The following is a 23,280-nucleotide window of genomic DNA, read 5'->3' as shown; positions in this document are numbered from 1 at the left end:
AGGTTGTAACTGAACATTTTGGGGGGAGTCTGGGAGTTTTTGGAGGACCTCCATTATACACTGCGACTCAGAAGAGGCTGGGGAAGGTAGAGGCATGGAGGCCAGGTAGAAGCCCCCACAGTCTTCCCTGGCACCAGGCTGCTAGAAAGGAAAGGTATGCTAAAGGAAGAATCTGCAACAGTTCTCTCTACATTCCCTTTAGCACAACCAAACCCCTGGGAAGGGTTGTGTGTGCCCCCATCTCTACCTTACCTTCCCACTAGCTTGCCAGACTTGTTGATCTGGAGTCGGCCAAATCACTCTGCCCAGACAGCACAAATGACTTCCAAGTCACCAGGGCAGATGCACTTTTCAGTCTCCTCTCATCTGGCCTCCCAGAGCTTTAGATAGTATTGCTGCTTCATAACCCTGAAATAGCCCCTGTGCGCGGCTTCCTCAGCCAGCTCTTCAGGTCCTCTGCCCACTTCATGGGCTTTTCCACCCTATGGGCTTTGCAGGCACTTGGGCCTAAGACCTGTTCTCTCTGCTTCATTACTGATTCATGTGACCTCATCCCCTTGCAAATCTTCAGCTGCATCTAGAAGTTGATAACTTCAAAATGTATCTTTCCAGCCACACAGCAGGTTCTACTCTGAGAACCTGGTGCACAGATCCCCAGCTCCTTCTCTGATCTCCATGATCAAACTTGACTCAGGATCTCTGCTCTGAACTTGGTCTTCCCCACTGCTGGGTTGGTATAACCAGTGTCTCCACTGCCCTTGCCAGTAGCTATAAGGCTATCCCTGCCTTCGCCCTCACCATCCCCAATTCCATTCCATCTAGTACCACTGTCCCTCTGCCTTGCCATTCTCTCATCTCCATTGTGGCACCAATTGCATTTAGACTGCTCTCATCACGTGCCTGGAGGACTGCAGTGGCATACCACTCCGCAGCTCTTTCCCTCCAGTCCATCCCCACACCCGCTTCCTTAAAACCCTTCCAGGATTTCTCAAGGCACTCAGGATGCAGATCAGCATCAGTCCTGTGGTGAGCTGCACTCCACCCTTCTCTGGCACATATGTCCTCTCTCCTTTGGCAGAGCACCCCCTAGGCCTCGCACAGGCTCTTCCCTCTGCTGGAAAGCTCTTCCCACACTGATATTCTCCCTCACCGCATCTCAACTGTCACCTCCTCAGGGAAGGCTGCCCTCATACAACTGCATCCAACTCACCCACTGTTCCCCCTCCGAGCACCAGTGCCACCTTTAGCAGCATTCATCACAAAGGTGACTCTACACCCACATGTGTTCATTGTGAATGTTCAGTTTATGTTCTGTAAGTTTGATCAGACAAGAACAATGCCTGTGATGACTGGCACTGATCCCAATTCCTAACACAACTGGTGATATACATGTTTTTGGAGGGAAAAAACACTGCTACAAAAAAAAAAAAAAAAAAAAAAAAGATGGTGTATCAATCAGAATCCTTTTATTTTAGGTCATTTATTTTAATTGGTCCATGCAATAGTGGAGGTTGGAAAGTCCAAAATCTGTAGGGCAGACTGGAAACATCTCAAGATAGAACTCTTTTTTTTAGTTGTAGATAGACACAATATCTTTATTTGTTTTTATTTAGTTTTTTTAATGTGGTGCTGAGGATTGAACCCAGTACCTCACACACACACGAGGCAATTGCTCCACCACTGAGCTACAACCCCAGCCCAAGATAGAACTCTTTATTTCTGGGCTTAAAACTTTTGCTTTTAAGTCCTTCAACTGATTGGACGAGGTCCACCCATACAATTGAAAGTAACCTTTACTTAAAGCTAACATTTTGTAGATGTTAATTACATCTGCAAAACACCTTTATAAAATGTCTCAACTAGCATTTGACTAAACACCTGAGCACACAGCCTACCCAAACTGACACTCATGAAACCATTATAAACTGTATCAGCCTAAGGAGAAGCCAATTTTCATGACCAGAGATACTCTATCAAGTTAGAAAGAAGGAAAAGAATGCCTGGGGTCAGAGAGACTCAGCTGGAATTACACTCAGGAGTATCAGAGTACGGGGTAGGGCCCCCCCCATTGTGAGGTTCAGGTAGAATGCTCAACTCACACTGATGGCAGCACGGCTTCATCTCCCGCTTCTTCACTTCCACGACGTTCCAGGAGCCTGCTCACTGGCCTGTGCCTGTACCTCTTCCTGCCCCATGAAGAGGTTTGTCAAAAGACACCCATAGAGCCAGTGGAGATCATGAAGACACACCCTCCCTCAACTCCCAAGGTCAGATTCGTGGAGCTCTCTGTAGATAGTTCTAAGAGAAGGGATAGCTATAAGGAGGGCTCAGAGTCCTGAGTTCTTGAAACCAGGTAAGTAATACTGTTCTGTTTTGTTTTGTTTTGGGGGGGTTGGGTAGCACCAATTGAACTGAGGGGCTGTTAACCACTGAGTCACATCCCAGCCCTTTTTTGTATTTTATTTAGTGACAGAGTCTCACTGAGTTGCTTAAGGCCTCACTAAATTGCTGAAGCTGGCTTTAAACTCATGATCCTCCTGCCTCAGCCTCCTGAGCCTCTGGGATTACAGGCGTGTGCACTGCGTTTAGGGGTCTTGGGTTCTTAAACAACTAAAGTCAGGAAAATTCAAGGAGCTGGGGAGCAGAGAGTCAGATGTGGAGGAATTACCTCCAGGGATTTGGGATAAGAGTCCAGAAATGGAAACACCAAGCTGTAGGGAGCCAGTTACTTGGATGAGGGAGCCCCTAGGCCAGCATCCAGAGAAGGGTTCTGAGCACCTGGGGACAGAAGAAACTATGGGCCAATGTCCAGGCATCCAAGGCAGAGTATTCTCAGGTAGAGGCTGATGGGCTAAATCCAGGCATGCCCAAGATCATAAAGAAAGGTCATCTGCCCAGGAAGGCAAGGTGATGAGTTTTCATTTTACATTCATTGGTTATCTACCTACACTAAGCTGGGCCCTTTGCTGGATGCTGGGGACTCCAGAGGAGTGGCACAATCCCTGTTCACACCATAAAGCCAGTAAATATAGCATTAAGGAGCTAACAGCACAGAAGCAGGGCAGGTGCTATGATACAGGACACATCTGCTGGGGAAGCCCAGCAGGCAGCAATTAGCTTGCAGTGGGGGAAAGAAGGCTTTGCAGAGGAGGCATCTTGAGAGTGAAGCTGCCAAAAAGAAGGAGTCAGGACATTCCAGGTCAAGGTAGGGCCGTTCACAGGCCTGGCAGCACGGAAAGCTGAGCCTGTTAGAGTAGAGGACAGGAGGAGAGCACAACCTCTGACCTCACAATACCCAGGGCCCGCTGGGCCAGCCTTGCAGACTCTGGCACCCTCTTCCAGCCCGGGCAAGGCCCGGGGCCCTGGGCAGCCTCCAGGTGCAGTGCCCTCCTGTGGGCAGCACCCTCCCTGCTGCCCTGGGGCATGTCTCTACTCACCAATTATGAGGGGCTTCGGCATCAGATAGAGAGGCTGGTGCGGGAGAATGAGGAACTGAAGAAGCTTGTGCGGCTCATTCGGGAGAATCAGGAGCTCAAGTCTGCAATCAAGACTCAGGCAGGCGGCCTTAACATCAGTGGGCTCACCAGTGGGCTCGGAGAGATGGCAGCAAGTCCTTCTCAACGCCAGGGTAACTATAAGAGGCCTGGGTCCAAGGACAGTGGGAAGGAAATGGTGAGGCTGCTGAGTGAGGAGAGACTCAGTGTGCTTGGGGTCTCAGGAAACTATGGAGGGAAGGCACAGATAGTAACAAACTTGGGGACATTGGCCCTACTAAGTGAAGGAAGGGAGTGTGAGCACACAGGACCATAGAAATGAAAAGGCAAAACTAGGTCCCCATTCTACTCACCTAAGAGTAGGCACTCCTTCCCTCAACCAAGCTTCCAAGCAGCACTGCAAGACATGAATTTCCCAGCTCTGGAATCCAACTGTGCTAGCCTGCTGGGTCCAGTATGTAATGAACCCTCGGCCTTCCCACCCTTGACCCCCAACTCTAGCCCTTAGCCTACCCCAACCCTCATCATTAGCACCCCATTACTGTCCAGTTAGAAATGGCCAGGAAGCACCTAACAACCCACATGTAGAAGCTTTGGAGAGGAAACAGGACTGAAGCCTGAGGGTGGAGCCTATTAGCATGGGGCTGGAAATGTACAGAGGAGGGTGAGACAGAAGAGCAAGTGAAGAAGGTGCAGGTGTTCGCAGCAAAGCAACTGAAGGGATGCTCCATGGGCTAAGCCTATGTGGAGACTGTGGTGGGGGTGGCGGGTACTCAGAGGCCAGGAGGCAATAGAGGCCACAGAACTGAGTGTGGTGACATGGAGGAGGGAGAGCTCAAAGAATGGAAAGCTATGAGCAAAAAATGCTTAGCACTGAAGATACCAGAGGGAGAATTTGGTGGTGGTGATGGGGGGTGGCCATAGGAGTCTGTGGCTAACAGCCTGTGTTGCTAGAGGTTACCAAGGTGGAAGCAGATGATAAAACATTGGTGGTTGTTACATTCACTTCCCTCCCTACAATATCCTTCCTGTCCTGGAGGAAGCTGTGTTCCTTCCTGTCCAATGTAGAATTTCCACATGCACTCAGAGCCCACTCACCCGTGCAGTGACCTTTGCTCTGTCCTGGGACTGTACCTTGCCCTCCCTACCTGGCACTCTCCTCTGTTCATCAGCAGACATGAACTCTTCCTCCTTCCCTGAGAGGAGGACTTTGATTTCTGTTCTCTGCCTATTTAAGCCTGTACAATTTGGCAACAGACTCCAAATGCTGCTGTTCTAGAAAGGCTGTGGGTGGCCTCCTAGGTGCCACATCCTTCTCCACCTCTGCATGACATTTGAGACTAATAACCCTCCTCTGAGGCCCTCTTCCTGAGTTCCCAAGCTGGGTCATTCAACCCCCGCCCTGATTCACCTCAATCCCTGTACTTCAGATGCTGCCAGCCTACCCACTGCACAGCTTCAACACTCCACTGGAAGTAAAGATCCCCTCGGAGGATCCTGCAGGCTAAACAAATCCCTAGAACTTGACTCACTCCAAACTAGACACACTTCTGAAAAGCTGGGCAAGTGCATCAAGACACAAAAGCCCTGCAGGTCTGCGGTCACTTCCCTGCAGTCTTACTCCCCTTCCTCCTACCACTGGGTTCCCTGCCATCCAGCTGGAATTTCATTTCTATAGGGACCACCCTACCCAGACCCCTCCTGTTTTAAATTTTGTACCATTAAGGACTATGAGACAACAGACAGGGTGACAAAAATTATATGCTTGGGAGAAGTACATTTAAGAAACCTCAGTTTAAGAAGCTAAACTCTAGTTTCTTACTTCCAGACTAAACAAGTAAGCCTTAGGTTTGATTCTAAAGGGAATCCTTCAGATCTTCCAAGCTTCGGGTTCAGGAAAGGCTTTCTGCAGGAAAGCAACCCAGAAAGAAGCATTCCAGAAGAAAGACCAGCTTGAAAAAAGGCCTGGTGCTAGAGGTTGCAGGAATAAGAACTAGATGAGTATGGTTAAAGGTCCGACCATGTAAGCATGCATGGTCTGAGAGTATGTGGTACTTAAGTTTTGTGGTGTGGGTGTATGAGTGACTGAGGTGTACAGGGTGTGAATATGTGAGTGTGTATGAATGTGTGTGGAAAATATGCAGGAGAACGTGACAGAATGTGGTGTGTGAGCTTTCAGAGTATGTTGTGAATGCATACACGCACAGGGTTATAAGCGTGTATATTTGTGAGCTACTGTATTACAGTGTGGGAATGTATGTGGTGTGGGCGTTCAAGTTCATATATGCCTCATCTCTGATAGTGTGAATGTGTATTGTTTATGTGAATTTATATGGCTGTTCATTTTGGGGAGTATGTGCATGGTATTTTATATGTGTTAGGAACCAGGAAGAGCTGAACAATGCAGTTAGAGAGGTGAGCAGGGGTCAGATCACCAAATACTGTGAATGACATGCTAAAGAGCTCGGACTTTCTCCTAAAGGCAATAAGCAGAAACTTGTGCTTTCTAATGGAGTAATCACATTTGTACTCAGAAAGATCATTCCAGTTGCTATGGAGAAATGGATTCTAGGGAAACAAGACCAAGGCAAGGAGACAGGTTAGACTCGGGCTGTTGCAATCACTTAGGTGGGAGATGATAGCATGAACTTCAAGATGAAGAGAAATCCATTCAAGTTATTAAGAAAACAGAAAACCTAACTGCTTGGATTTGAGGGAGGATAAAGAGAGCATCCAGAGTTTGTTGCTTTCCCAGCTAAGATGACTCGATAATGTATGATGTCACTTGCTGAGAATGCAGAACTTGCCATCCCTAGATCCAGCCAAGACAGATCCTTATAACTGCCTCAGGGCATCTTCCTCTAGCCACTTCCTTACCCTGCCTGGTTCCCAAACCCATTCCCATGATGAACCTTTTTCATGGGGTCATGAATCTTTTTCTTGATTCGCTTTCATGACCTCAATCTTCAATTCCTCTTTCTGGGTCAACCCTTCTTCTCCCTTGTGCTCTGGTTCAGGATTCTGATTCAACCCCATTCAAGAGTAACAGAGAAGGAAATGCAGCTTGGGAGGTATGAGCAGAGCTTGGACACAGGGACTTTGGGTGTTCAAAAGCATATGGCCCTTTGTACTGTAGGGCCAAACCCAGAAGGGAAGAGAAGTGCAGAATGAGGGTTGGGGTCAGGGAGTCAGCTTTCCCTAAGCTACCACATCCTGGCCCAGCACTCCAGAAAGCACAAGAATTCTAAATTCAAATATGACCTTCTGGGTTGTTAGAAAAGTTTATGTGTCTGAGTAAGAAACCATAACATAATTTATTTAGCTTGAGTGCTTTCAACTACTCCAAATGTGATATGTAGGCTTCCACTTGTGCTCCTGCCCATGGCCCTGAGAATGCTAGAGGTAAACCTTAAAAAAGCAAATGCATTTTAAAGGAAAACAATGAGCTGTATTTTTGACAAACTGATTTTATGACATCCACTTGAGACAGTGGTAATATGAGCCTGACGCTCAGAGAAGAGATCAACACAAAAGATTCAAGAGCTGGGCTGGGGCTGTAGCTCAGTAGTAGAGCACTTACCTATCATGTATGAGGCTCTAGGTTCAATCCCCAATACTGCAAAAACAAACAAACAAACAAACAAAAACCCCAAGAGTTGTTGATAATTGAAGCCATAAGAGGGAGTGAGACCACCTGGGAAGAGAGTATACAGCAAGGAGAAACTGAGGGGGCAACCCCTTTTGGATCCCTTCTCATCTTGTGGGAGCTCCATCTCTTTTCTTCTCACTTGAATAAAACCTACTCTTTTATGCTAAAGGAGGCAGCAGGGACTGAATGGCTCTGAGGAACAGTCTTGAATAAGGACAGACAGAGATATTGTCAAGGAAGCATTCAGAGAGGCAAAGGAAACTTCAAAAGTTTAATGCCATAGAAGAGACAGCTTCAGAGGGGACCAAGTGTCAACAGGGTAAAAGTCAAGAAGTCAAAAATAGTAAACAATGACTTGGCATCGTGACCTTGGTTAAAGTCATTTCAACCCCATTATAGTTGGGAAAAAGTCACACACAGTGAGGTAAAGAATAAGAAAATGGTGAGAAAAAAATGATGGTGGCACTTAAGGAAGTTTGGCTTTGGGGGACAGGGGAGCTGGAAGCTGGGTAGAGAGAGGGTAGCAGCGGGAGAGGGGCATGGGATATAGAGCTCAAGTTGGCAGAGATCTGAAGGAACCAGGAGAGAATGTTTGAAAACACACAAGAACAAAAGGGTATTTTACAGGAGATGCCCTTGACTGAAGGAACAGCATCTCTTCCACTGTCCTGGAAGAGAAGGAAGGGAAACATCAGTGTAAATGGTGGGAAGGGGAGCGTCAGGAGGTCAGGGACTGTGGGAACTGAGGATTTCTGGCTTCAGTGATCTCTGTAAAAAAAAAAAAAAGTCATTCTCTAAGACCACTGGTGGGGAAAGTCTGAAATAGAGTGAAGATGAAAAGAGGACTGGGAGGGGAACATGGGAAGTCGGTCTGACTACACAGTGGACTAAATGGCATTAGTTATCTATCAAGTCTACAAAGGCAGCAGACACCAACCTTGTACCTTCTACAGCATATGGGGGCAGCAGGCAGATGGAGTACTGAAGCCAGTCCAACCAGAGCGTAGGCACATTTCAGACTATGCTGTTGAGAGGAAGGTGGAGGTGAGGAAGGTTGTCACAGAGGAGTAAAAACAAAGAGGTCAGTGTACTAGAGATCTGGAACCAGATGGCTGGGAATCATTTTCCAAGCAAGCCAGAAGGTACAACTGTGTGGTCAGAGGGAGCAATCTGTGTGGCCAGAACTCAGTAAATGTTGGTTGTTGGCCAAATTAACTTCACCAAGAAGAAACAGGTGCCAAGAGTCTCAGATCTTGGCGGCCCACTCCTACCTGGGAGGTAAAGCCAGCACAGGAGTCTAGACTGTAGGCCGCCTGGGACTTGCTAAGAGGCCTGCACTGGGATGTCTCTGGGAGGCTGCTGAAGTATCAGAGGGAGAGAGGAAACGAGGTCCAAATGCTAGAACAGTGCGGAAAACCGGCTCCTGCCCACGCTGGTCAGATCTGGCTCCTCTGGGCAGGTGACAGGTGGTCTGAGTGGCACAAGCCAAGCGGGCCAGGCAGCAGTCAGCATGAAGAGGACAGAAAGGGTGGGGGCCTGCCCGGCTCTGGCTGCTGGCACCCTCCTCCCCTCCGTCTCCTGCTCCTGCCGGCCTCGGGCACGGCCTCGGCCCGTGGGGCAGTCTCCTCCAGCAGGGGGCAGCCGTAATCCTTTTACCCCCGACCTCCCCATCCAGGACCCGGCCCCACACCAAGACCCTAGGGGCCACTCCTCCGGGAGCCAGGCCCACTCCGGACTCCCCCGGGGTCTCAGACCCGGCCTAGCAGGACTGCCTAGAGCCCCTCCCTCAGACATCCCACTCAAACGCGGCCCACAGAGGGCCCCATTGTCCCCGGGTACCCTCCCCCCCACCCTCCCCCAAGAGGGACCCACCCTCCTCAGGAACGCTCCCCCCTCGGGACCTCTCCCCCTCAGGGACTCTCCCCCCTCAGGGACCCTCTCCCCCTCGGGACCCTCTCCCCCTCGGGACCCTCCCCCCTCAGGGGCCCTCTCCCCCTCGGGACCCTTCCCCCCCTTGAGACCCTCCCCCTTCAGGGACCCGGACCCTTCCCTCCTCACGAACTCCCCTCACGGACCCTCCCCACCACATTCCCCCCACCGCTGTGGAAACCTCCGCTGGAGACACCTTCGCTCCTCCTCTCCCGGGCCTCCTCGCTTCCCGCCCCCGGCAGCGGCGTCGCGCTAGGACCCGGGCGGCCCCAAGCCGGCCAGGCCCCCTGCCTTGCTCTGGCCCCGCCCCTCGGCCCCTCCCCTGCCGCTTGGCACCGACTCTGCCGCTGGACATCTGGCCCCGCCCCAGGACCCGCCCATCATCAAGCTCCGCCCTCAAGGCGTGGTCCCGCCCCTCTGGGCCCCCGCTCCCAGCACAAAGTCCAGGGGTGGTCTCCTGCTGCGGCCCGGCACCGAGGGGCGGCCGAGCCGGGCGGGAAGCGGAGGGGGCTAGGGGTCCGGGCGCGGCCAGCCAGGTGCCTGTGCGCGGGGAAGACAGGTTGGGGGGGAACCAGAAGTTCCAACAGTCTGAAACGCGACCTACTGCCTTAATCTCAGACATTTGCTTTTATTTTTAAACTCACTTTTCTGACGTGACAACTCTTTCTGGATCCTAAATAATTAAAACAAAGCCGAACGCGGTGGCGCACGCCTGTCATCCCAGCGCTGGGGAGGCCGAGGCAGGAGGATGGCGAGTTCAAACCAGCCTCAGCAAAAGCCGCAGCAAAAGCAAGGAGCTAAGCAACTCAGTGAGACCCTGTCTCTAAACAAAATACATGTGGCTCAGTGGACGAATGCCCCTGAGTTCAATCCCCAGTGCCAAATAATGATAATAATATGAACAAACAAATGCAGCAAATCTGAAGCTCTCTGCAAGGATCTGGTACTGTACTTTTTATGGACTCGCCCATTCTAGGCATTCCGTGTCATCTGGATCATGGCCTTCTATGACTGGCTCCTTTCAGGAGGCGTGTTCCAGCCGGAGTGGGTACTCTGGGTAGAGCTGGGCTTGCGGGGCTTTACTCCGTGATAGGAATGGACTCCGTTTTGTGTGTCCATTCATCAGTTTGTGGACTTTGGGTGGCTTCCTCCTCTATGAACGTGCAGGTGTGAGTTTTTGGGCAGTCATGTTTTCCTTTCTCGTGTATCAAGGAGTACAATTACTGGGTCATATGGTAACTTTATGTTTAACTCTCGGAGAAACTGCCAGATTGTTTTCCAATGACTGCATCATTTTATAGTCCCTTCAGCAATGTATCAGGATTCTCATCTCTCCAAATCTTTGCCAATACTTGTAATCATGTGATTATTTTTAATTTTAGCCCTCCTAGTGGGTGTGAAGTGGTATTGCACTGTGGTTTTGATTTTCATTTCCTTGTTAATAATGCTGACCCTGATCATATGCTTATTGGTCATCTGTATGTCTTTGAAAAAAAATGCCTATTCAGATAAATTTGACTATTTGACTTTTTTATATTCATTTTTTAGTTGTAGGTGGACACAATACCTTTATTCATTTATTTTTATGTGGTGCTGAGGATCGAACCAAGGGCCTTGTACAAGCTAGGTGAGCGTTCTACACTGAGCCACAACCCCAGCCCTGGACTGTTTGTCCTTTTATTGATGAGTTGTGGGAGTTCTTCATATATGCTAGTTACAGTCTCTTATCAAATATATATCTTGCAAATATTTTCTTCCCACTTTTTGGGTTATGGATTGTCTTTTCACTTTCTTGATGATGTCTTTTAAAACATAATCCGATTTGTTTGTTTCTCTTGTTGGTCTTGCTTTCAGTCCTTTTTTTCTAGTTCCTTAAAGTGTACAGTTAGGATATTGTTGGTGGTGGTGGTGTTGTTTTGGAGTACCAGAGATTGAACTCAGGAGCACTCAACCACTGAGCCACATCCCCAGCCCTATTTCTATTTTGTATTTTATTTAAAGACAGGTTCTCACTGAGTTGCTTAGCACCTTGATCTTGCTGAAGCTGGCTTTGAACTTGTGATCCTCCTTTCCCCAGCCGCTGGGATTATAGGTGTGTGCCACCTTGCCCTGTTTACAGTTACATTACTGACTTGAGATTTTTTAAAAATAGGCATTTATAGCTATACAATTCACTGTTAAGTACTGCCCTTGCTATCTCCCATACATTTTGGGGGTTTGTTTTTTGTTTTTGGTACTGGGGATTGAACCCAGAGGCACTTTACCACTGAGTCATATCTTCAGTCCTTTTTATTTTATTTTGAGTCAGCATTTTGCTAAATTGCCCAGACTAGCCCTGAACTTGAAATTCTCCTGCCTCAGGCCTCCCAAATTGCTGGGATTACAGGCTTGTACCATGGTACCTGGCTCCATAAATTTTGATATGTCATGCTTTCAGTTTCATTTATCTCAAAGTATTTTTAAAATTTCTGTTGATTCTTTAATCTCATTTTTTTTACTTTTTTTCTTTTAACATTTTTTTTTAGTTGTCGGTGGACCTTTATTTTATTTATTTATATGTGGTGCTGAGAATCGAACCCAGGGCCTCACATGTAATAGCAAACATTACCACTGAGCCACAACCCCAGCCCCATCTCATTGGTTATTTAAGCGTGCTTTTAGTTTCCACAAATTAGTGAATTTTCCAGGTTTCTTTCTGTTTTTATTTCTGGTTTCATTCCATTATGTTCAGAGACAGTACTTTTATTTCAATCTTTTTAAATTTATTGAGACTTTTTTCCCCCTCATATGTGGCCTACCCTGGAGAATGTTCGATGTGCATTGGAGAAGAATGTGTCTTCTGCCATTGTTGGGCGGAATGCCCCATGTCTGTTAGGTCTATTTTTCTTCTCTTTTCTGTTCCCATTACTGAAAGTGAGTATTAAACTCTACAAGTCTTAATGTAAAAATTGTCTATTTTCCCCTTCAATTTTTTCTTCTTCTCCTCTTCGTCCTCCTCCTCCTCCTCTCCCCTTCCTCCTCTTCCTTCTACCTTCTACTGGGGGTTGAACCAATGATGTCCTTCTTTGCCTTTTATAACAATTTTTATTTAAAATATATTTTATCTGATATTAGTATAGTTACCCAGCTCTATTTTGGTAAGGATTTGCATGGAATATCTTTTTTTCCATTCTTTCATCTTCAATCTATTTGTGACTTTTAATATAAAATGAGTCTCGATGTATTGAGTCTTTTTTCAAAAATTCATTCTGCCAGTCTTTGCCTGTTGATTAGAGATTTCAATGCATTTTTTAAAAAAATTCCTAATAAGAGCCAGGTATGGAGGCACACATCCGTAATCCCAGCAGCTCAGGAGGCTAATGTAGGAGGATCACGAGTTCAAAGCCAGCCTCAACAATTTAGCAAGGCCCTAAGCAACTCAGCAAGACCCTGTCTCTAAATAAAACATTTTTTAAAAAGGACTGGGGGGCTGAGTCTGTGGCTCAGCGGTAGTGCACTTGCCTGGCATGTATGAGTCACTGGGTTCGATTCTCAGTACTGCACATAAATAAATAAAAAATAAAGGTCTATCAACAACTAAAAAAGAGATGCACACCTGCTGTTGAATCTCTCTGGGGTATATAGACCAGCTCTGTTAATTACATAATCCATTCCCTGTGCCACTGGTCCTTCTGGACCTGGGTCAGCTACCCCCCTGCCCGGGTCCCTGTGGTTCTTGCGCTGTATGTTCTGGTGCGTACTTTCTGTGACTTGCACCCTTGGTGGTCATAGAGTCTCCTTCTTTATAGTGCTTTATCTGGAATTCAACTTGTACCAAAACTCAGGTTGAGCCATTTCCTCTGTGGAAGTTGGCCAAGGTCTGTCCCATCTCCCTCACCCTTTTGGCCCAGTGACCTACATGGGTCATTTTCCCAGAGGACAACTACCTCCAGTTTGTACAGAGCCTGTGAATTAAGAACAGGTTTTACATTTTCAAAGGGTTGAAAAAAATCAAAACAAGAATACTGTTTCATAACACATGAAAAGTACATGAAATTCAAAAATTAGGGAACATAAATAAAGTCTTATTGCCACATATCCTTAGTCATTTACTTCCAAATGACTGGTTTTCTTTGGCTGCTTTTGCAGAACAGCAAAAGAACAGCAGACTTGCAACAGAGACCATGTGGCCAGCCAAGTGAGAAATATTTACCAATTGACCCTTTACAGAAAATGTTCTCCAACCCCTGGTTTCTAGAAACATGTCGAAAAAGTCTGCTAGGTAATGGGAAGCTCTTGATTAGGGACTAACCATGGAATGATTGGACTGTCAGAGAGTTTTCCTATTTCTCACTTGTCTGTATTTCCAGTCTTTCCCTATAGTAAGTGTGTCCTATTTTTATGACAATATCAGCAAAGTGGAAGTTTTCACTAAAATTGCATATTATCAAAACCTTGCTGCACTCTACCTCCTTAGCTCTGCACCTCCTCAGGGACTCTCCCCCAAACAGGAGTCATCTGAAGGTGCTCTCCTCCAGAACTCATGGAGAATGGGCTCCTAGGCCCCCACATGAGGGTCCAGGAGTGTAAAGAAATGAGTCTGGGCCTCTTAGGGTACATGGCAGGGCCCAACCTGCATCCCCTATTCAGGTAGTCTGTGCATGGCCCTGGGCTAGGTGAGGCTCTGCGTGTTGCAACACTGACCCCCTAGGGGGTCCTACCAAGTGGGCTCATCTCTCTCCACCGGAGGCCCAGCTCACTCCTCCCCTTCATAGACCAGAAGGGCCACCTTGGCCACCTGAGAGTCCTGCCACTGGGAAACCCTTCTTTCTTGGGTGAGAGGTCAGTGGCTCAGTACAGTGAGAACAACTAAGGAGGAGGGCTGTGAACCGTCCCTATGATCTGGAGCGGGACAGGCAGAACAGTCAGTCTGGGAGGACTAACTAGAGAATCAGGGCTGGACACAAGATGCTAGGGACTGAGAAGGCAGGGAAGACCCGCTCACAGATCCTCCATGGCAGCTGCCCTGGAATCCCCTCAGAGGCAGGGGTACATTGCTCTAACCATCCAGAGCAGTGAGGCTCAGGGAGGTCAAGTCACCAGAGTCAGACAAGCACTTTGGCCAGGCCCTAGAAGGGTAGGAGAGCCCATGACTGCCTCCGTTGCTCCTGGCAGGACTCGCCTGGGGTCTCAGTGCTCTCTCTGTGTCCCCCAGGTGTCTTCCTGCCCCCGTCCCCAGCTGCAGCAGCAAACGAACAAGTCCTGGAAGAAGTGGGGGTTGTGGCCCTGGCACCCCTGGCAGACATGCTGAGCAGCCCACAACCCAGCCCTGCAGTGGGCTCCTTTGTGAGCCCCATGATGGGCCCTCTCAACACGCTGCTGTCCAACCCGGTGCCTGTGTCACAGAGCAGCCCACTCACCAGCCTCCTGACAGGCCCCCTGAGCAGCCACCTGGCCAGCCCCTTAGCAATGACCCCAGGGGGCACCCTGACCAGCCTGCCCTCTACTGGCCCCCTGAGCAGCCACCTGGCCAGCCCCGTCACAGTGACCCCTGGGGCCACCTTGACCAACTCCCTGGGTCTAACCTCCACCGGCTCCCTGAGTCCAGGCAGCCCCTTGGCCAGCACCCTGGCAGGCCCCATGGCTGTGTCTCAGAGCAGTCCCCTGATGACCCCCATGGCAGGCCCAGTAGCCGTCTCTCTGAGCAGCCCCCTGCTCACCTCCGCAGCTGCCCCCCTAGGTGTCTCTCAGAACCTTCTGGCCAGCCCCATGGGCGGCCTGATTGTGCCAGAGGCCCCAGGGGTACGGCTGGCAGACACGCTCCAAGGAGGTCACTCTGGGCCCCTTTCCTCAGCTGGTGCAGGGCCCACCATCAACTCCAAAGGTAATGGGGTGCCAGGCAGGGGCAGGGGTGCCCTAGGGAGGCCAGATCCTGCACCCACCCTGCCTCACTCTAACCCCCTCCTCTCATTTCTGCCTCCCCAACCAGTCACACTCGCCAGTGAACACCCCCAGCCAATCCAGGAACCAGAACCCCTCAGCGTGACATTTGTGGGTGCACCCCTCCAGACCTCCACCCCGGTGGGCATCATGGCCATGCCTGGTCCCACGACAGCCTTGCATGGCACCGCGGATGCCCGAATCCAGCCCGGTGTCCCCCAGGGACAGATGGTCCCTGCCTCTATCCCTACCTCCCCAGCTGCCTCTCCTGCTGGCACAGTCCCTGCCCCCACCCCCCAAGCTGCCACCAACTGCACCCCCTCAGGCACCATCCCCACCCCTCCCCGAGTGCAGCACTCTCCCAGCCGGCCCTTGCCTGTCCCCCATTCTCCTCCATGCAACCCCCAATCCTCACCACGTACCTCATCCTCCCCGGCTTCGGTGAATGACACCCGCGGGTATTCACGTACCACGGAACCATCTTGGAAAGGCCTCCTGGAGTTGGAGCGGAAGATGGCCCACCGCAAGACGAGCAAGTTCCCCGACAGTACCCGAGGTCAGTGAGGTCACCAGGGGCTCACTGTGAGTCTGGGGGCTCCTAGGCCATCTCCCCTGCCACCCACCTGGGCTGTTGACCACAGCCCCACTCCATCCATCCACCGCTCACCCACGTCCCCTGTCATCCCCAGAGTCGAAGCAGCTGGCCTGGGAGAGGCTGGTGGGGGAGATCGCCTTCCAGCTGGACCGCAGGATCCTGTCCAGCATCTTCCCGGAGCGCGTACGCCTCTACGGCTTCACTGTCTCCAACATTCCAGAGAAGATCATCCAGGTGTGTGGCTGTCCGTCTCCCACACACTCCCAGGGGGCTGAAGGGACTGGGCAGTGTGCTGGCCCAGGAGGAGACACACTGGGGACACTGCCCTCAAGTGAAGCTAACATGTTAGAATCCAAGGAGACCCTGGGATGGAAGAAGCCAGTGCTCAATCCAAGTGGCCAGCAGGTGTCCAGGGCATCTGGCAGTGAGAGCCTTTAGTCCAGCCCTAAAAGCCTCCCCAAAGAAGGGCTGAGCAGGGAGGGTTCCAAGCACAGGCAGGTGACTCTTCTCTCCTCTGGATGGGCAGCCCTAATCCCCAGAGGCTTGAGGAGTACTGTGACCTCCCCAGATTGGCACAGCCAACTTCCTCCCCAGTCCTGTGGGTGTCCTCAAGGATCACTGGGGACCACAGGAAACAGGCCCCAGAGCCATGCAGCAGCTGGCGGACTTGCTCCGAGGCCCAAGGCTAATTCCGGTGTATTTTCCCAGGATGCATCCACTTACCTCCTTCCGTGTCAGCATGGAGGACGGTGTTTGACAAACAGGAGCCTTTTGTGGGTAGTTTGGGAAGAATTCACTTTTGGTTGCATTTGGGACTTTGGCTTGATTTTGGGTATATAGGTTTGAGCTTTCTTTTTCCATAGGTTAAAGTGTCCTTTGGTTAAGTAGTTAACATTAATATGACCAGAATTTTCAGCTTTTGCCCTTAATGTTTGTATTCTTCGCGTCTCATTTAAGAAATCTTCTCATCAGAAGGTCCTAAAAGCATTCTGTATTTTCTGTACTCTAATCCCCTGAATTTTCTCCTAAGGATGTGAAGGTTTTTCTTCACTTAGGTCTTTGACTGCCCTGTAACTGATCATAGTGGTGTGGGTTAAAATGGGTGGTACTTCTCCCCAGCCTGGACAACCCCTGGTCTTCCCCAGAAGCCAGCCTCACACAGAGGAACCACCAGATTGAAATGACCCCAAGGTAGTAAATAGCCATAGTGAGAGCCTCAGCTAGTAGGTGTAGAGGACAGCCCTGAGGCCTGAGGAACAGCCACACAGAAGGACAGGGGTACTGTGATCAGAAGACAGACAGGGCTGTGTGGATAGAATGATTGCAGCAGCTGAGAGTTTCTTTTGAGGGGCATAGCCAATCCACTGGGACCCGACAGTATTCTGCTGGTGAGGGCAACTGGCCAGGTCTCCAGGCTCAGAGCTGTAGAAGCCCAGCACTGCCAGGCTAAGGGGGTACCCAGCACCTACCTCTTTCCCTCTTCCAGGCCTGCACCTGTGTGGGCTCTGCAGTCTGCCCCACCCAGCCCATGCTGCCCTCATGAGAGGTACTGGAGCTGGACACTGCTCCAAGCAGGCCCACCTTGATTTTCTCTCAATCATCTTAGCTCTTCCTATTCAGTGTGAGCTTTCATAGTGAAAACATCAAGTCTTAGGAAAAACCTGGTTCAAATTTTGAGTAGTTTTGCATTGATATATGGATTAAACTACATCGATTGATAGATTACACATACATTTCTCTCCCTCCCTTTCTCTCTCTCCCTCCCCCCATCCCTCCCTCCCCCTCGCCCACTCCCTTCGATACTGGGGATTGAACCCAGGGTGCTTTCCATACAGTTATACCCTCAGTCCTTTTATTTATTTTTATTTTTTTATTTTGAGACACTCTGGCTAAGTTGCCCAGGCCAGCCTTACTTAAGATGAGCCCCTGGAGCAGATGGGATCTCAGGCTCTGCTGTTGTGCCTGGCTTAGATTACACATCTTGACAGTGCTGGCTACCCCTCAGCACCTTGTTGCTGGAGTCAGTGGCACCCTCTTTGGTGGAGTCTCTAGTTGACAACCCTCTACGGTGTCCCAGAGCAGTGCTGCTGTGCCACAGTACAGATTGGCTAGGGCAATTCAGAACCTGGTGGAAGCACAATGCTTGGCGTCTCTAAACGCTGGCATCTGGTGTCTAATTGGCAAGGACTACATTTGATTATAAGCAGAAGTCTAGTTGTCCATGGAGAAATTGGATAGTAAACCATGAAAAAAGGATTCCTATTGTTTGCTGCTTAAAAGGAAGATGATAAAATGCATGGGCCTTTGATGTGGGGGTGGTCTGTGTGTGTCCCTCTTTATGGTGTTTCTCTACCCTTGACAGGGAAGTTATTGCTTAGGTTGTAGAATTTAACAATCACAGCTCTAAGGCACAAATCATTAGGAAAGAGCTAATGTGCATCAGGCAATACTTCTCTGGTGCCCATGGAAGTCAAAGCCAGCATGGTGCCCACGGAGCCCCACTGACAGCCTCTGGGCATCTCACCATCACCAAGACACAAGTCACTCAGCCCAAGAGCCTCCATCACCAATTCCAGACCCACTGGCCATTCTCCTGTCAGCAGAGACCCTCATTCCTCCTGGGAAGCAGCTCTCCCAGTGCTCTCCTGCAGAGAAGTGGCTTTGCAAACCTGGGGGACACCCAGGCTGGCCCTCCGCAGGGTTCATGTGGGCTGACTGATGTCACACTTGAGAACCAGTTATTTGCCCCCTGGTCTCAGGCTGGGTGATTTGTTGATTCCTAGCTGCATCTAATTCCACTTTCCCCAGCCCTTTATTTAGCAGACAGTTGTAATTCTTCTATTCATTTCTTTTTAATTAAATTTATATTATTTATTATTTTTTTTAAAGAAAGAGAGAGAATTTTAATATTTATTTTTTAGTTTTCGGCGGACACAACATCTTTGTTTGTATGTGGTGCTGAAGATCGAACCCGGGCCGTACCCATGCCAGGCGAGCGCGCTACCGCTTGAGCCACATCCCCAGCCCATTTTTTTAAAAATTGATTTTATTATTCTTTTTAAATACATGACAACAGTGGAATGCATTACAATCCTTATTACACATATAGAGCACAATTTTTTGTATCTCTGTATTTAAAGTATGTTCACATCAATTTATGCCATTATACATGTACTTTTTTTGCATTACAATTCTTAATACACACAGATATACCACAATTTTTCATATCTCTGTATTATTATTATTTTGGTACCAGAGATTGGATCCAGGGGTGCTTAACCACTGAGCCACATCCCCAGCCATTTTTATTTTTTATTTTAAGACAGAGTCTCACTGAATTGCTTAGGGCTCTAAGTTTCTGAGGCTGGCTTTGAACTAGTGATCCTCCTCCTGCCTCAGTCTCCCAAGCCTCTGGGATTACAGGTGTGCATCACCATGCCCAGCTAAATTTATTTTAACAAAAAAAAAACATAAAAATTGTATATATTATTGGCATGCCATAATGTGTCCCCTCATGTATACATTGTTTAATCAGGTTAAACATATCTGCTCAGTCTGTCTCTGGCACAGGGATAGAAACCCCCAGCCTTGTCTATGCTAAGCAAGCTGTGTACCACAGGCCTATACCCCAAGACCTATAGCTTTTTTTTTATAGTTGTAGATGGAAACAATATGTTTATTTTATTTGTTTACTTTTATGTGGTGCTGAGGATTGAACCCAGTGCCTCACATGTACTAGGCGAGTGCTCCACCACTGAGCCCCAGCCGCAGCCCACTAAATCTTGTGTATCATACTAGCTTCTATTGTCCAGGTTGTTGGACAGAGTATTTGAAAGCAGCAGATCACAGAGGCAATTTCTCCCATATTTACACTGACAAGGAACGCCAGTCTCCTCACTAAGCATGAGTTTGTGCTAGACTATTCAGCAGGTCTTCTCAGGCAAATCAGTGGTCTTGGTGGCTGAACCCACATGAGCTGATGTAAGTAAAGAAGGGTTTTAGTGAATGTCTGGGTGGTCAGAAAAGCTTCAAGGAAACCGGGCGTGGTGGCACACACCTGTAATCCTATCGGCTCGGGAGGCTGAGGCAGGAGGATGGCGAGTTCAAAGGCAGCCTTAGCAATGGCAAGGTGCTAAGCAACTCTCTAAATAAAATACAAATAGAGCTGGAGAATGGGCCTCAGTGGTTGAGGGTCCCTGAGTTCAATCCCTGGTACCTTTCCCCCACAAAAAAAGCAAAACTTCAAGGACACAAACTTGTGCTTGTGTGCTACAGTGCCCGGACAAACGCTGACACACCAGAAGATTTTCCTAGTGGACACACTATGAGCACCACTGCCCAGGACAGTGTGCAAACACCCAGCAAGAAGCCCCTAGTCAAGCACAGCTGTCCCTGAAGAACCAGTGCCATGTCCACGTGCTCCCCCAAGACCGCTCCCCGGCACTCTCCACCTCCACCTGCCTGGCAGAAGGCCAGCCACCAGACTCAAGTCTGGAAGAGCCCAGCTCCCCGTTAGGAAGGCACAGACAGTGCAGAACAGCTGGTGAGCAACACCAGCGTCTGCCGCCTCAGGTTCAGAGCTTTCCTGCAGTCTCTCACAGAAGCATGCTGTGGTTTTTTCATGAACAGATTCTGACTTTTCTAGGATGTTTTTTCTGTCTCACATTGAGATGTCGCAGGCTCCCCGCTCCTTCTCCTCTTAATGTTCTGAGACATGAAAAGCTTTCTGCTCCACAGACTACACATTCCTGATGTTTAATGCACTGGGGTGCGGTCAAGTCCTCTGCAGTTCTACTCGTGGGTCAGGGACCACGCCAAATGGCTGTGACCAACGCGGGGCAGCAGTAAGCCAGCACTTGTCTGCCCACAGTCCTCGGCCTCACTCCTTCCTCTGGGCTCTCCAGGGCACTCCCAGTCCTAAACTACATGCTGCAGGACTCAGTCTGTCACCTGTTGGGTGGGTTCTTGTATCAGAAGAGTCAGAGAAAAGCACAGCTGGGATGTGAACAAAGCTCTCCACTCTTCTGCTGGGGCACCAGGGGGGCGTCACGTGGGGGACGAAACCCCAGTGCTCAGCTCTTATGGCATCTGGGTAGGTGGGACCAGCCTCTTGGTGTCACCCCAGGCAGAGGTGGGTGACAGTTGGCCTGGCTCTCCTCCTCCTGCCTCTTCAGTGCCATGCCTTGCCAGCTGAAGCCTCCACCTGGGGTGTGCTTTTTACCTTTATGCTAATAAAGGTAACTGCAGGTCACTTGTTGACCATTCTATACATGTGCTTGCTCTCCCCCCCTGGAATTTGCTCCTGATCATCTGGGAAAATCACTACGATTATTTTGAAAACGGCAGAATATTGTTAGGTCTTCTGACAGTGTCTTCTCTGTGTTTCTGTGGACCAGAGTCTCAGGAGGCTGCACTGACTTCCCAACCTGCCATCCTCCTGAGTGTGATCTTACTCCCTTGGCCTTGAAGACTGGCCCACTACTGAAGTCCTAATTTGGGGGTGCATCTTTTAAGACTTGGAGCTAGGCTGGCTGTCTCATTCCCTGCTGAGAGATTTTTGCCCCCTTAATCTTATATCTTTTTTGATGGGAGTTGAGTACCAGGGATTGAATTCAGGGGCACTGAGCCACACCCCAGCCCTATTTTGTAATTTATTTAGAGACAGGGTCTTGCTGAGATGCTTAGCACCTCACTTTTGCTGAGCCTGGCCTCGAACTTGGTAATCCTCCTGCCTTAGCCTCCTGAGCCACTGGGATTAAAGGTGTGCACACAGCGCCTAGCTTTAACCTTAAATCTTTTTTTTTAAAATATTTTCCCTTAGTTGTTGATAGATCTTTATTTTATTTATTTATACATGGTGCTGAGAATCGAACCCAGTGCCACACACGTGCAAGGCAAGTGTGCTACTGCTGAGCCCCAGCCCCAAACCTTAAATCTTAAGGGGTCCTATTTTTTAGTAAGATAACTCTCAGGTCCAGGGGCCAAGTCAGCCACCAGGAGGCAGGGCTCACAACCAGTTTCATCTCATTGGCTGGAATTTAGTGATGTGCAGGCCACTGCAGAATGGGGGCCTGTGGCCTTGGCTGGGAGTTCCTCACCTAAAAGCAGAGGGACTTCTGCTCTGGCTCTTCAGTGAAGTGAGTCTACTTTGACCAATCTTGTTTTGCTGATCCTATTGATCCTTTGGCTTCTGTTTCCTAATTTCTGCTATTTTTTTAATATTTATTTTTTAGGTAGAGGTGGACACAATATCTTTATTTATTTATATGCAGTGCTGAGGATAGAACCCAGGGCCCACACATGCTAGACGAGCACTCCACAACCCCAGCCACCAATTTCTGCTATTTTTTATTTCCTTCCTTGGACTTCCTTTAGTTTTGTTTTGATATTTATCTTGCTTGTGTTGAGTACCTACATCATTTTGTTTTATTTCTTTTATTTATCTCCTTTGTTTTAAAATAAATACATTTAGGGGAATGAAGTTCCTTCTAATCAGGGAGATCTTCAAAATATTTAACAACCAGGGACTGGGGCTGGGGCTCAGTGGTAGTGTACTTCCTGGCATGTGTGAGGCCCTGGGTTCGATTCTCAGCACCACATATAAATAATAAAGGTCCATCAACAACTAAGTCTGGAAGAGCCTCAGCTTCCAGTCAGGAAAGCCCAGAACAACAGAACAACAAGTACAACAGAAGCACCAAGCAATCAGGGGCATCCTGGCCAGCAGCAGTCACTGCCTGGCTGGGGTGGGAAGACCCAGGGACTCTCCTGGTGTCCAGGTCCAGGTGGCAGACCCTCAGTGCTGGGGTCCAGAGTGCTTGGCTGGCATCCTTCATTCAGTGTCGGGAGGAAAGCAAACCCCACAAGGGGTGTGAGACAGGATGTCCTGAGGACAGAGTCCAGGCTGGGAAGCAGAGGCCTCCAGAGGAGACTGAGAAGGAGCAGGGAGGGGGGAGCCAGGAGGGGTCCTGGGAGAGGCCTCAAGACTTGCAGTCAGGCAACTGTGGGGGTTTGAAGAGCCTCTCATTTTCCCCAGTGCCTCCAGACTTTCAGCCATAGTCCCTGTCCTCAGCCCAGTCCCAAATTCCTGGTGGTGAATGGAGCAGGCCACAGGATTGGGGTATCCCAGGAACTTGGCGGAGCCACTGGCCCTGCCTGGATAGAGCTGGGGGGCTTCTCTGTCAGGCTCAGTCCCTGGGCTCCTCTACCCACCAGATCCCTCCAGCCTGTCACCCAGGACCTCCTCCCTGCACACCCCCTGGGTGGTCAACAGCCATACCACACACACACCCTTACTCCTCTCTTCCCCTTGCCTGTGTGCTGAAGTGAGGAAGGAGGGCTCCTGAAGACCACTCTCCCCACAGGCATCCCTGAACCCCAGTGACCACAAGCTGGACGAGGAGCTGTGCCAGACACTCACTCAGCGCTACGTGAGCATCATGAACAGGCTGCAGAGTCTGGGCTACAATGGGCGGGTACATCCTGCGCTGACAGAGCAGCTGGTGAATGCGTATGGCATCCTGCGTGAGAGGCCTGAGCTGGCCGCATCAGGGGGCGGCTCCTACACTGTGGACTTCCTGCAGCGCGTGCTGGTGGAGACAGTGCACCCCAGCATGCTCACTGACGCGCTGCTGTTGCTCTCGTGCCTCAATCAGCTGGCACACGATGATGGCAAGCCAATGTTCATCTGGTGA

The 23,280-nt window shown here is 49.6% G+C and overlaps 1 protein-coding gene and 1 long non-coding RNA gene across 7 annotated transcripts in view; one reads left to right on the top strand and one right to left on the bottom strand.

Annotated features, from left to right (window-relative positions):
- The window catches only part of LOC124095806 (uncharacterized), a 16,493-nt gene extending 7,143 nt beyond the window's left edge, over positions 1-9,350 (bottom strand). The window contains exons 1-6 of one of the 6 annotated variants that reach the window (XR_009227175.1): positions 8,415-8,909; positions 8,081-8,167; positions 7,075-7,911; positions 3,848-3,891; positions 3,438-3,643; positions 2,100-2,186 (exon numbers count right to left, since the gene is read on the bottom strand). This is a non-coding gene — a long non-coding RNA (uncharacterized LOC124095806). Of the gene's footprint in view, positions 1-2,099; positions 2,187-3,437; positions 7,912-8,080; positions 8,168-8,414; positions 8,913-9,253 lie in introns of those variants that run through there. The other 5 variants (XR_009227176.1, XR_009227174.1, XR_009227173.1 and 2 more) reach the window with 5 other exon arrangements.
- On the top strand, positions 3,424-23,280 carry Spatc1 (spermatogenesis and centriole associated 1). Its single transcript, XM_046449154.1, has 7 exons — positions 3,424-3,628; positions 3,667-3,672; positions 14,267-14,497; positions 14,597-14,935; positions 15,041-15,547; positions 15,681-15,820; positions 22,951-23,280. The coding sequence occupies exons 1-7, from the start codon at positions 3,424-3,426 to the stop codon at positions 23,278-23,280; spliced, it is 1,758 nt and encodes a 585-aa protein (XP_046305110.1).

This window comes from Marmota monax, unplaced genomic scaffold (genome assembly GCF_021218885.2).
Source record: "Marmota monax isolate L192 unplaced genomic scaffold, Marmota_monax_Labrador192_F-V1.1 WCK01_AAM20220418_F8-fsc00073, whole genome shotgun sequence".
In the NCBI taxonomy this organism is placed as follows: domain Eukaryota; kingdom Metazoa; phylum Chordata; class Mammalia; order Rodentia; family Sciuridae; genus Marmota; species Marmota monax.
This window is presented reverse-complemented; position numbering and strand designations above follow the sequence as displayed.